The 13974-nt window shown below is 44.7% G+C and overlaps 1 protein-coding gene across 1 annotated transcript; it reads left to right on the top strand.

Annotated features, from left to right (window-relative positions):
• Positions 1-10585: 10585 nt before the first annotated feature.
• ptger4b (prostaglandin E receptor 4 (subtype EP4) b) lies at positions 10586-13787 on the top strand. Its single transcript, XM_079735272.1, has 2 exons — positions 10586-11606; positions 12031-13787. The coding sequence occupies exons 1-2, from the start codon at positions 10827-10829 to the stop codon at positions 12658-12660; spliced, it is 1410 nt and encodes a 469-aa protein (XP_079591398.1). The 5' UTR covers positions 10586-10826; the 3' UTR covers positions 12661-13787.
• Positions 13788-13974: the final 187 nt, after the last annotated feature.

The following is a 13974-nucleotide window of genomic DNA, read 5'->3' as shown; positions in this document are numbered from 1 at the left end:
TCCAATCATCTATCATTATGATATTCCATGAAAAGGGTTGCACTTTTTTACTTAACCAGTCAACTGAGAACCACTGCCCTTGATTACCTGGACAAGTCCCAAAATACACTCCACATAAACGGGCACATACAGTAACAAAGGCAGTGACACATCAATACAGGTCATGATGCTGTATAGGTGAGAAGGGGTGAAAAAAAGTTTTTCAAGGTATGTTTTTTAGACTGATGCAGACCTACATCATTGGAAGATAGTAAAATTATAGAAAAATTATATAATGCTTTCTTTGATTGTTGTACAGTCTAATTTTTATAGCCTATATAATTGATGTAGCCTATAAAATAATCACTCACTTCTCTGCATTTTGCTGTTCTCGGGTTTCCGTTAATGACAAACCTATCTATTAATAGCAAAAACACAATATGTCGCTGCAAAAGACATTGCAAAGACAGTTTTTATAGGGTAGTAGTAGGGGAAAATCCTCCCCAGGCGCTGTTTCTACTGAGTTTCCGAAATCCCGACTGTCCCTGAACTTCTACGCAGAGCTTGGCGTGTGACGCGTGTGTCATGGGCGGGGCTTGACCTGCTGGACGGTCAAGCCCCGCCTCCCGCTGCAGACGATTGTATTGCAGCAGGCCGCAGCCGTTACCCACTAGAGGTGGATTCAATGATTCGTTTACGTGAACCAGTTCGCGTCAGTCAGTTCGCCAAGATGAGTCGTTCGCGAATCGTTCGTTCGTTCGTTCAGCCCAGTTTCCGGTTCAGTCCAGTTTCCGTTTCCGGTAGCGGTGAATCGCATCATGCAATGCACCCATTGCATGGTTCTCAGCTGAGTCAGTCAGACTCAGTGCTACCGGAAACTCGACTGAACTGGTTCAGTCGAGTTTCCGGTGAATCGAATGGCGAATCGAATCACTTTATCCTGAAAGTTGAGTCAATATCGTTAATTTTATATATTAAAAAAATACCCGAGATAAAGGAACAATGTGAAACCCTAACCCTAAAATGTAAACACCAGGCTACTTGACAAGAAAATGTAACGGACCACCTGAGGCTTTACTTCACCTCAGAGATAATGCGTTAGTTAATAATGATATGCCTTGCGGCATATCATGCGGCATCACCTGCGCATAGTGCTGCTGCGTAGGCCTACATGGACGTTCCAAGTATGTTTACTTCATGTATCGTTGAAGCTAACTAAGTAAACCCTAGTTATAACTATAACCTGCTCCTGGTGCAGTGCAAGCAACAGTGTGTGCCGTGAGTCGCCTCGGTCCCTCGACTTCCTGAACGAACTGTCTGCGAGTCGTGGGTCTGGGAGGAGTCAATTCTGAGTCGCGAACGAGACGACCGACGCGAACGAGACGACCGACGCGAACGAGAGAGAAGAACCAGTTCGGATCGTTCGTTCTAACGATTCGTTCGTTCGAACGAATCAGTTCGCGACCGAACCAACTCTATTACCCACTCGTTTACTGTCTCTGTGTTTCAGGGATCGCTGTCCCTTTAAGGATTACGAGCTTCTCATGACGCGGAGCCCGATGCCGCATATGTTCAATTGCAGCACGTTTTGATTCCTGTTTTTCTAAAACTAAATAAACGAGTCACACAACTGTGTGCTCAACGTGCGAAATTGTATCCTTCATTTAATTCAATTTCCACAGTATGTATCTAGGTTATCTCATTGTTACTTACATCTTCAGTTAGTAACGCTATATTAACATTGCTCCTTATGTATATTCCTCCTCTTTTAACTACAAGGTCCGGTTTGATGTATTAATGTATTGTCGAGTTCTACTGGTGAATGATGGGATCCTTTTTGTATTGTTTTCCAACCTAGTGCTACCGAAACCTTTAACCCAATGTAGTTTATACATAACGTCTCTGGTCTGGTTCTGATGAAGTGCGGCTGGACCCCTGGTTCTGCACTCTGGCACTCTGATGTTCTGCGACTTATCTTATCAGAGTCCTCAGCTTATCTGCACACTGATGGCAGAGAGCCATACGCTGTCCCACCCTACCCACCCACCCATACTGGTTAGTTGTACACACACACACGCACACACACACGCACACATACACAAACACTCTCACACACACACACACACACACACATTCACACACACTTCACCACCATCACATCACACCCCAGCACAGCATTCTATAAAGTTTCCTGGTGTGAGATGAGTCAAGTGTATTAACTTCATGTATGGTTGACCCTCATCATCATGTGTGAATGAGTGAGGTCGCCTTCCTTAGTGCAACTCCAACAGGAAGTATTTTGCTTCACCTACCTTACAACATTATAGAAGTATAAACTAAATTTATTTGGATTAACTGACTTTTTGTCCGACTTTGCCTAAGCTCAGTATTCTAACGTCTTCAGAATACTTTACAACCAAATTAATGTGTAGCACTGGCCTAGACGTTATCTCTCCCCGGTGTCTCTGTGTGATAAAGCTTCTGTTTTTATGTGCTTTTTCCCCCCAATATGAAACCCTGGAACCGCTCCAAGCCTTGGTTGAACTGGATGGATGATTCCGGTTTAGACGAGGCTGAGCACAGGCATTAATCCCTGTCACTACATCCACTCCATCTTCTTTATTTATAATTCCTACTTTCTTAATTTTCATCTTACCATCTTTCATTTTGAATTGTGCCTCATTGGTGAACGGGCTCAGCAGCGGAGACAAACTGCAGCGCGGCGGCGCGGGGATGGAGGAGGAGAGCGGGGAGCCGGGCCTGGTCAGTGTTACGGTCCACTGCCAACATGGATGCCAGCTAGTCAGCGACCTGCCTTCCGAAGCTTCTTCCAGAACTCAACTTAGCCTTGTTTACAGAACCAAGTAAGGTCAGCCTAAAGAGGCTGGGGACAGACGGCCCTGGGAATAGTTTGAGGTGGGCCTCGCTCGGGGCTCCGGGCGGGGTTGATGCACAAACTGCTAAACCCTGGCTTTTGTTTTTGTAATTCATTGCAATAGTGCAATTATATAAGAAATTGGTCTGAAAAGGAATTGCATATGGTTTATCCAGATTATAATTAATGTTAATTATCAATTCAAAGTACAGATCTAATAAATAAACTATAAGAAATCAACCAAATATGAATTCATGTACTACTGTATATATATTTTATAAACTAGTGTTCTATTGAGAACCTTTGAAACACCAGATCAATGTATAGAATTCTGTTTCTCCTGTAATCGCTCGCTCTTGGCTCAGTCGGAACAGCGTCAATAGATGGACGGCGATTTGGAGCAGGAACAACAGACCAAACACATCCAAGCAAACCTTTCCCATCTATGTTTTTAAAGAGCGCTGCCTGGAAGTTAATTTGTGGCTGGGGGTTTCAACCAAACCAAATCCATCAGTTGAAAGCTTCAACTGGGAGCTGGACATGGCTGAGAAAGCTTCTCCTGGACTTCAGCCGTTGGGCCAGTGGTACATGTCCGTAGAGGAGTTGGCATTCATCACTGAGGCCTTGGCCATCTCTACTCGGCTGGTGACTTCGCGTCTCACATCAGCAGGAGCAATGCCAGCGAGGAGGTGCAGGTTGTTTATGTTGGTGGGGTTCAAGCAGCCAATGATTGAGCGGCAGGCGTTATTCAACGCTGGGTCTAGCTTCTTGGTTTCTCCCAAACAGGACACGCAAACTCCTCAGAGGAGAAGCACAGGGCCAGAGCAGTAGATCTTAATGTGTGTGCTGTGGCTCCCCATTTGTGGTCAGCTTCGGGAGGGAGTTATTCGGGAGTTAACTTTCAGTTTGGTGTTTTTGACCTTATAGGAGAGAGTGCGATCCGGTGATACACCAAGCTCCGTAGGAGCTTATGATGATGTTCCATTGAACTAAGATTTCAAATAATGCAGATATAATAATGCAAATAACACATACAGAATACTGCAGTGCACTCTCGTCCTCTATGGTAAGAAGAAATGAGCAAGCAAGCCTACCTACAGAAAACCACAGAAACCCCTTACATTTGTACTCTTTCCGCTGATGACGCTAACACAGAATCAAAAGACGCTTGACGAGACACCTCAAAACAATTAGAACATGCTGTTTCCTGTCTAAGAGTTGGAAAACAATGTCTGGAGGAAATGGAGACTACACACAACATTGCTATGATGTTTTAGTAAAAGGTCATACAGGCTATCTTACATACTACATACTATCTTATTTAAATAACCTTGGCCGGTGTGGTGAGACCCCTAGATCAATGGGTGACATTGTCTTAGTTTAAATGTAAATTGGCCAGGATTCTTTTTCAACTCCCAACCCCTCTGGTGGAGGCCCCATCTGACCTTGGGCCGTGGGGAGTCATTGAGATCTATTACATACCAAACAAGTACAAAGCAGCTACCATGACTGGATTGCTGTTTTTCCAACACAAGCTAGCACATGCTAACTGCCCTGGCTAGGTAGCTTTCTGCGATAGTGCCCCAAACGAAAAAATCGCCACACGGGCATCTTTTATAAAGTCTATGCCATCCGTGACTCGGCAGGTTAGCTGACATCTGGTCTGGAAGCTGGTTCGACCTTTGGCCATCTCCTGTCAGAAGCCACAATGGTCCCCTTAACAACAAGATGTCACCCTAAACTGCCCCCCCCCCCCACTGAGCCCGTCGCTTCCCCGGCTGGCTGAAAGATGGCTGAATGTGAGATATGATGTGTGAATAGGCTGCAGCCAAACTCAGTTACCCAGATGAACACTTTATTAATCTATTGTTTTCATCATGAACAGCCATGTGGATGATGGAACAAATGCTGACGTGCTCTGCAGGCTTGGCTTTGCGGTGCGGTATGGAGAGTGAAACCCTGTAAGTCTGTCACCTCATTCCCCAGCCTGGTCAAGCAGTTCACATGCACAGGAAGCTGCCAGTCCGGGCTTCTCAGCTCCAACAGGAAGTGATTTATTGTTCTCTGTAAATATTTCACCACTCGGCATACAGGGCCCACATGTGTTCATGCTTTATGTTCCATTCAGTCTACGTTTTGGAGGTCGGGTGACCTGGTGCCAAGGCTTGAAATGATTATTGTTTTTTTTATCATATAAGTGTAAGGGTTATAAAAGCAGGTGCTTGTAAAGTAGTGTGAGGGTACAGCTGGATTAATGTGTGGCTCGAGACAGGTGTACAGGAGCCAGAACCTGGAGCACAGGAAGTGAGGTTACAGTGTGATGCACGGACTAGGCTCTCGCTGTCCAGGTCAAGTTAGCTTTAAGCTTCATGGAAACAGGGAAACATCCATCATACAAATACATCCTGCACTAACATGAACACTCACATGCAGAGACATGCATGCACATATGCAGACACACGCACACACACACACACACACACACACACACACACACACACACACACACAAACACACACGCACTAACACACACACACACACACAAAGACACAGATACACTCTCTTGTTCGCTCTCTCACTCTCTCTGTTTTTGAAACACACAGCAGATACGCAATCTAATTAATGGGCAGAATGTGCTATAAACTGTTGTTTATAGTACATTGAGTGTTGTTACCTCATTTTTTACCTTGTGTTTATCATAGAGTGACAGTACCTCAGGCGACACACAGCCCTACATCCAGTACCCTGCTTACTGTGGCCTGCTAGGATTCAGTGTCTGATATACAATGTTTCCACTGAGAACCCTCGCTTACCAGAGGAAAATAAAACACAGTTTGACCTTGTGCATAAGTTTCTTTACGTTTTATTGCTGTCTTGTAAATGATTGTGTTGCTATAAGAAAGAGGTAATTATACAGATTCATCCAATGGGAATTAACAACCATTCTTATCTGGGCTCTATCTGGTTCACGTCTAACCACACTCCTTCGGTGATAAGAAAACGGCAAAAGTGTATTAGTCAACAAAAGATCTTTTCCCTAATAACTGTTCTTTATTTGCCTCGGTCAGGAATGCAGGCATAGTTCAAATGAATCTTTTAGGACAGCAGTTGGCAGTCACACAATACTTTTTAAGTGTGTGGCGTAACTGTTCTGTGTGTGTGTTTGTGTGTGTCAAGGTTCTGGATCGGAAAGTACAAGGTTTTGAAGTTTATCTTAACCTCATCTAATTATCTTAAGGCGCAGCCTATATGGAATGAACAGACACTCACAAACACACCAAAGAAACACACACGTTTGTAAACATAATTGGCATGTGTGCCCCTGGTGATTTGAGCGCATCAATCATCCACATTAGAGCCCGTCAGAACGTGACAGAGCGACGGGAAACAGGTTATGGTCTTGCAGCGCCGTTAAAAAATACCAGCACAAACAAATCAACCTTCATTTGGGGTGATCTCGTGATGAAAAGAAAGATAGGTAGGGGCGAACCCAAAACCTTACTTTACACTTATTTGGAATCAATGACAAGCTTTTAGTTATTCTGACGGGACACGCTTTCAATAACACCTGGTCAGCGCCAAGTGCTGCCTGCTTTTGTCTGTAGCCGTTGACTATGACTATGTATTTATCCAGCTGTTGCACAACAGTATGCATCGACTGCAACAGATTGCATTCTGGGATCAGGCATCAAAGGCCGTGTGCACTTATTTTAAGCATGAGATGTGATGTGGAATGTCTGGACAAATACATGAAATATACCTCACCCTCCTCCTCCCTATGTATATACATAAGTAGCCTTCTCTAGTTCCCTATTGTGATCACAGACACAAGACATTTAGTTGCCCATATGTTTAGTGATTATGTGTCTCGGGTCATGACAGATCCTGTGTGTATATTTAGTGTCTTAAGTATAAAAAGACAAGGCAAGGTGAACAGTCTGCTGTTTGTTCTGCTGGATGGCTGGAGGGGAAATAGTTGCCGGTTGTTCAGACTTGTTCCTCTAAAGCTTATATTAAAAGACCAGCCGAAAGTGTAAATCTGCAGCAACTAAATGACACAATCAACTGCCTCTCGGAGGGGCGGAGAGGGGGGGGCAGAGAAAGAGAGAGAGTGTGTGAGAGAGAGAGAGAGAGAGAGAGAGAGAGAGAGAGAGAGAGACAGACACACACACACACACACACCGGCCCCCAGAGCCCTCTTCCCCTCCCCCGCCTGGACGCACGCACAAACCTACACACACACACAAAAAACACTGACACACAGACGCCTATGTGCACCCTAAACAACCACAGATTGGTTGTAAAATTAATGGCCAATAGTTATGTATCTGTGACTTATTCAACCTGAGCCCATCATCATATACTAGACCCCTATGTATACACACGTTATTCTGTAGGACAACAGACTCCAGCACAGATGATGATCCATTATATCAATAGTAGCCTTCGGATGAGCATTGACGATATCAAAAGCAACACAACCAGATATTGCAGTATTGATGTGAGGGGAAATAAAAACAATAATTCACCCTCATTTTTGATGTGCCAAGTCAAGTCAAAGTTATGTGTGGGAGGGATTCCACCAGGAAAGGAATCTACGGGTCACAGACATGTCTGGAGGACTTTCGTCACAGCAACTGGACCCATGAGGATGGAATGGGGGAGTTGGCAGAAACCCCCCCCCCCCTCTCTGGAGAACCCAGTGCATTTTCTATGGTTTTCCCAGGCAGGGAAAACTTGTTGTTGCCCATATTAGCATTAGTATTTTAGCATTCCATATTAGCACGTCAGCATTCCTTCCTGTGTCACTGTGACAGCTTGCTTATAAGTTTGCTAGCATTACCTCCATATCAGCATGCTCATTAGCATGTTAGCATTCTTCTCCAAGTGGAAGGCCTTCGATGTTGATCAAGAATGCGAGCAGGCTAATATGGAATGCTAACATGCTAATTTCCAGCTGGACTGCATCGTTGGGTCTGTATAAGCAACACTGTGAAGATAGTATCAGTGATCACAGCAGCTGAAATGTACAGTGTTTGCTGCATTGTTTTGGTCATAGGAGAAAATAGCTTTGCAAGTCAAATACATGCTAAGAAAATTGTATTGTATGTGTATTGTATTGTTTTATTGTTCTTTTTTTCATTTAACTATTCAAATGATTCACTTTAATGAGAATCTTTGACCATTCTCAGATTTTTCACTTTTGTCCTACTATTATTAATGGAAGAGAAATATATACATATATTAAAAAATATATAAATGTCCCCAAAGTTTAAATCAAATCTCTATTAATGATAATAGTAGGACCATCCACGCCAATACTGCCTAGGGAGGTTGATATGAGGCATTCTAGGTAGGGCCTACTCCCACTATTATATCACATTCCTCATATGTTAGGGCCCAGCCTAATACCTACCTACCTACCTGACACATAACGTCATATGTTAGGGCCCACCCTAATACCGACCTACCTACCTGACACACAACGTCATATTTTAGGGCCCACCCTAATACCGACCTACCTACCTGACACACAACGTCATATGTTAGGGCCCAACCTACTACCAGTTTTAACATGGACTCCTGTCACAAAACCTTATATGTTAGGGCCCACCTTAATACCAGGCAGGGTTTAACATGGACTCTGACAAACAAAGTCATGCAACATCGAGGCTGCCCCACATACAGCGTGGATGGATGAGTTTGGGGGCTGCTGGTCGGTTCTTTAACGACCAGAGCAGATCAGGGTCTCTCAAGCTTAAGACGATGCAAGGCTGAACAGGATGTGCGCTGTGCACTATTCACTGTTGAGCATAAGGTAAATACAGAGGTGGATTACCAGTCAGAGAGTAATGGATAATGAGGGCCAAACCCATCATTTGCAGTCCTGTTTATTTAGTTTGTATGAAATAAAAGGATTGGACCATTAATTTCATGTGTTTCAACATATTGCTCCTAGTGAGAAAGGATTGGTTGTTTCCTGGTCAAATAAACATCAAAAACGCAAACAAATCAAAACAATATCCAGTTGGTTTGGTAGGTTTAGGGTTTCATATTTCCATTATACGTCTTACCCTCAGGGTGATACCTTTATTGCCTTTCGGGACAAATATGGTTTTACGTCACAAACTTGCCTGGTCAGCATAAACATCCTCCCATGGGGAAATATCTCCCAGCAAAGTTGGACTTTATTTGTGTGGAGAAATACTGAACCGAAACTGGCGGCTGGATGTACACAACAACTTATTTCTACCATACAGCTGTTTCCATTCACAATACGCGGGCTGCTGGTACAGCACACACTGCATCCCCCTGTGTGCATGTGAGGACTGATGTCCAGGTTACCCAACATGACTCATCACCTGAGCTCAGTGCTTACAGCACCACACAGGGACCACACTCATCACAATGGATTAACATGACCTCGGTGGATTTACCATATGATGAACATTCAAAGTATGAATTAAAGAAAAGGGGGCGGGGGGGGGGGGGGGGGGGTTCTTAAGTATATGTGTATATTTTATATATTTGTAATTTATATTTGCTGGACTATAAACTTATTTACATAAATACTTCAAATATGTATTTTTTAAGAGCACATGTTATGAACACTTCTTTGAAAAAGGCAACTTTTTGAAGTTGTGTGGTTGGGAGATGTTTGGTTTCACATATTGATTTATTTGAAAAGGTTTGGTGAGAGAAACAAGTTCAGGAGAAGGTTCAACAGCCAATGAAAAGAGACAACATGACCAGTGAATTTCATATGGACATGAACCTTGCAAGTTTACCGTCACCAGAATGAGGAAAGTCATCCGATGGTAAAAAGATGTGTCTCACTCAGAACACAATTTCTGGATTCCTCATGATAGCCGATTATCATTAATTTGACCGATATCATGAACAAACGTATTTCTCTTTAATAGTTCAAATTGATGCACTCATACATAATTATGATTAATCATTCATTATATCAATAGAGTCCTACACTGCAGCTTCTTACTTATATGTTGGCTGATATTCACTCGCACCATGAGGTCCATTTAATTATTATAATACATTTGTGTGTTGTCGTGGCAATTTCTCCGGAGATTTTGCATCTAGGACAGATGAGATTTCTAAATGCAACAAGCTCACAATGGTTGTAAACAATTAACCTATTTTAATGTATGCATACATTAGACTATTTTCTAGCAGAGTGAGTCCAGAATATAGTTAGACAGAGTGATTCAAACATTTGCACATCCTCCTCACATTGCAGATGTCAATAATCAAATCAGGGAATGTTTACCCAAGACACAGAGTTGGCTTTGTTCTCATCAGGCAGAAGAGTGCATAAGGGGACGGCCTCTCCGCTGTGCCCGTTTACCCCAGGTATAAATATCAACATTTAGATGACACTGGGGAAATGTAGGGTGGCAAGACAATGCAAGGAATAGGAAACAAAACCTAAGATGATTAAAAGGAAACAAAATGTTTGTTTAAATCAAAGTGTGCAAAAGCTTAATTTAAACACACTGTAGATTAATTGTTTTTAAAGCGTTATATTACCTTTTGTTACGGCAAGCCTCTAGGACGGGGTATTCAGGAAATGATTGCCTGTCATAAGAAAGACCCACATGCGTCTTTGCGCGTTCTTCCACTCAGCGTCTGACGGCACTGCAGAGGAGGAGTGGCGCTTAGTGTCTCCAGGACTTACTTCCAATACATGCTGTCAGTTGCCAAATAGGAAGCCCAGAACACACACCGCACCGCTCCAAGTCGTGAGAGACACCTTACGGGTTGTTTATGTGTTGTGGATTGAAATGACCGCGCGCGTAAAGTAGGAACTATAAAAGACTCGTGCGTAATTGGATAACTTTGGAGAAGAATGCTTCTGAACGGTGGCAAGCAACCAAGTGCGAACCGGGCGGACATCTGAATGTTGCAAATTTTCCGTGTAGAAGATCGGGGACTGAAGGGGTAACGCAGAGCGATGAACAACACGTTGGGAGCGGCGGCACCTAGGCAGCTCACCATTCCCGTCATTATGTTCATCTTCGGGGTGGTGGGCAACGTCACCGCCATCGTGGTCCTCCGAGTATCCCGAAAGGAACAGAAGGAGACCACTTTCTACACGCTCATCTGCGGGCTGGCGGTGACGGACCTCCTGGGCACCCTGCTGGCCAGCCCCGTCACCATCTGCACCTACATGAAGGGCGCATGGCCCGGGGGGGACCCGCTGTGCCAGTACTCTGGCTTCATCCTCCTCTTCTTCTTCCTGGTGCAGCTCAGCATCGTTTTCGCCATGTCCTTGGAGAGATACCTGGCCATAAACCACGCGTATTTCTACAACCGGCACGTCAACCAGAGGCTCGCCGCGCTCACTCTGTTGGCCATCTACATCTCCAACGCTTTCTTCTGCGCGCTGCCCAGCATGGGGCTCGGGAAGGTGGCGCTGCAGAAGCCGCCGACGTGGTGCTTCATCGACTGGCGGACCAACGACACGAGCGTCGCCGCGTATAACCTGATGTACGCGGGCGTGAACTCCGCGCTGGTGCTGGCCACGGTCATATGCAACGTGATGGTGTGCGGAGCGCTGGTGTTGATGCACAAGCGCTTCCTCCGGCGCACGTCGCTGGGAGCAGACCCGAGGCGCGTAGCAGAGCTCGGACGCCGGCGGAGTTTCGGGCGTTTGGCCGGAGCGGAGTTCCAAATGGTGATCCTGCTGATCGCCACCTCCGCCGTGGTGATCATCTGCTCCATACCTTTAGTGGTGAGTAGGACCTCGTAATATGCAGCTGTAAGTGTAAGGAGTTAAGTTTCGTTCATTTTAGGAGGTGGCGCAATATTGTTGTTCGATAGGCACAACATTTGTTTTCACAGCATTTACAATAATCTAGAATATAATATTCTAGTCAAAGTCATCTTAAACTTTAAATTAAAAAAAATGCCACCATTTGGAACTTGTATGTAGTTGAGGTCGCTCGATCAGCAAACAACAGCTTGCTTACCAGGCGCTTGGCCTGGTACTGCTGTTGGCTCCGGGCCAGGCGTGACTGTGGTCACAGAGCAGGCTTGTGAACATTTCACATCAGCCACAGCCAAACCCATACCAAGGAAATGAATGCAAACTATTTGAACTCAACTATTATAACACTAATCTACAGAAACCTAACCTAGTGTCTCACTGCACGCAGCTGAGGATCTTCGTGAACCAGCTGTACACACCGGAGGCGACCGACCAGAAGATCAACCCCGACCTGCTGGCCATCCGCATGGCATCGGTCAACCCCATCCTTGACCCCTGGATCTACATCCTCCTCCGGAAGACAGTGGTCCTCAAGGTGGTGGAGAAGATCAAGTGCCTGTTCTGCAAGATGGGCGCGCGGCGGCCAGGCGGCGGTGGCTTCCTCTGCATGGACGGTCACATGACCTCGTCCATCGTCTCGCATGACTCGCCGTCGCTGGCGTCCAACACGCTGATGCGCGTCCGCGGGATCTCCAAGTCCATCAAGTGCCCGTCGGAGAGCAGCCTCGACGGGAGCTTCTCGCACGCCGGCCAGTCGGCAGGGATTAACACCGGCCACTCCGGCTCTCCATCGATGACGACGGAGAGCTTTTTGTTTGAGGGGCAGCGAAGTACAGCGGAGGGGTGCACGGCGGAGGGGACAGAGTCCGGGTCCGTGTTGGAGCCATCGGAACTAAGCGGGCTGCGCACCGGGAACGGCATGTCATCGGCGGGAGGACTTGTGATGGGCGCTAAGGACCACGCGCTTAACGTGACCTTTACCGACGTGGCGCAGAGCGCGCGGGAGAAATGCATCTGAACCGGGAACACGGAGCAAATCCACCGGGCACATGACTGATGGATACTAGACGGTGTCATGTGACTACTGAGATGTAGTGACTATTACCAGACTGTGTGATGGGTATACTGAGATGTAGTGAATATTACTGATGGATACTAGACTGTGTGATGGGACTACTGATGTAGTGAATATTACTGATGGATACTAGACTGTGTGATGAAACTACTGAGATGTAGTGAATATTACGGATGGAGACTAGACTGCTGCGATCGGACTACTGAGATGCAGGCCTAGGCCTATATGAGAAATGCAAGACTGAATGTTTTACTCAAAGTTATCATTATCGCATTTTATCTCAAATAGCCTGCAAATAGCCTCCTACAAAATACCCGCCCCCCCCCCCCCGCCCAAAAAATGTAATCTCAAAAACCAACTAGGCCTAGGCCTAAATTTACTTTCATATTTGCTTTCTTTGTGTATAGTGAACTTTGTATTTTTACAAACCAAAAGAATGGAGGGAAATTAACTTTTGCGGAGTGCATTGGCTGATTCTTCTGACTGGCTTTGCACTACCGTCGATGTGTGTCTCATGATGTTAACTTTTTAGCATTTCACATTGTCTTCTCTGTGAGAAGATCCATAAGGTTTCCATCAATTTGAGACCATGCATTCACATTTTTCTATTAAACCATACTGGTTGTCATGGCAGCATGCAGTCCAACCCAAGCTATGGAAACAGCTCACTTCGACATTTCCTAAGGCAGCTAATACTGTAACTTCTAGACAGACATACATAATACAACTTAAACTAGGCCTATAGGCTTCATCTATGATTTCAAGGAGATAATATTTTAATAAATAATGTGTATTTCCTAAATGATCGCTCAATGAAACGCTATTTTAACTAAGACTTTGATTTAAGTATAAATCATTTGGTTTCTTGAAAGTTTCCATTGTTTCCATCCCATTGTGAATATTTTCCTATTTATCAACGTTATATTTTTTCCCGAATTAACGTCATGAACTGCTGCTGACTTCTTGTTAGATCACACATGCAAATATAAATCTGTCTATTTTATGACCACTTCAAATTATAATAGGCCTATCCATTTCCAGTGAACTGTGTTGTGCCAAAATAAAATAAAATAAAAGCCTAAATCACATTTAAAAACGTTGTCCTAAGTGTAAATTCCTCTCCATGTACTAGGAGACCGCGTTACCAGACTTAGGCTACACCTTCAACTTTTCATTATGCACTTGTCTGTTCATTGCCTTTAAAACCACTATAAATGTTACGCTTGGACGTGACTTTTAATTTGAGTTCCTCTAACA

This window comes from Pollachius pollachius (assembly GCF_949987615.1).
Source record: "Pollachius pollachius genome assembly, chromosome: 4".
NCBI classification, from domain to species: Eukaryota; Metazoa; Chordata; class Actinopteri; order Gadiformes; family Gadidae; genus Pollachius; species Pollachius pollachius.
This window is presented reverse-complemented; position numbering and strand designations above follow the sequence as displayed.

What these genes read in the sequence shown, in the direction of transcription:
- ptger4b (XM_079735272.1), top strand. Translation starts at nt 10,827, where the DNA reads ATGAACAACACGTTGGGAGCGGCGGCACCTAGGCAGCTCACCATTCCC. An exon ending in TCTGCTCCATACCTTTAGTG is followed by an intron (nt 11,607 to 12,030) that starts GTGAGTAGGACC and finishes CACTGCACGCAG; the next exon opens with CTGAGGATCTTCGTGAACCA.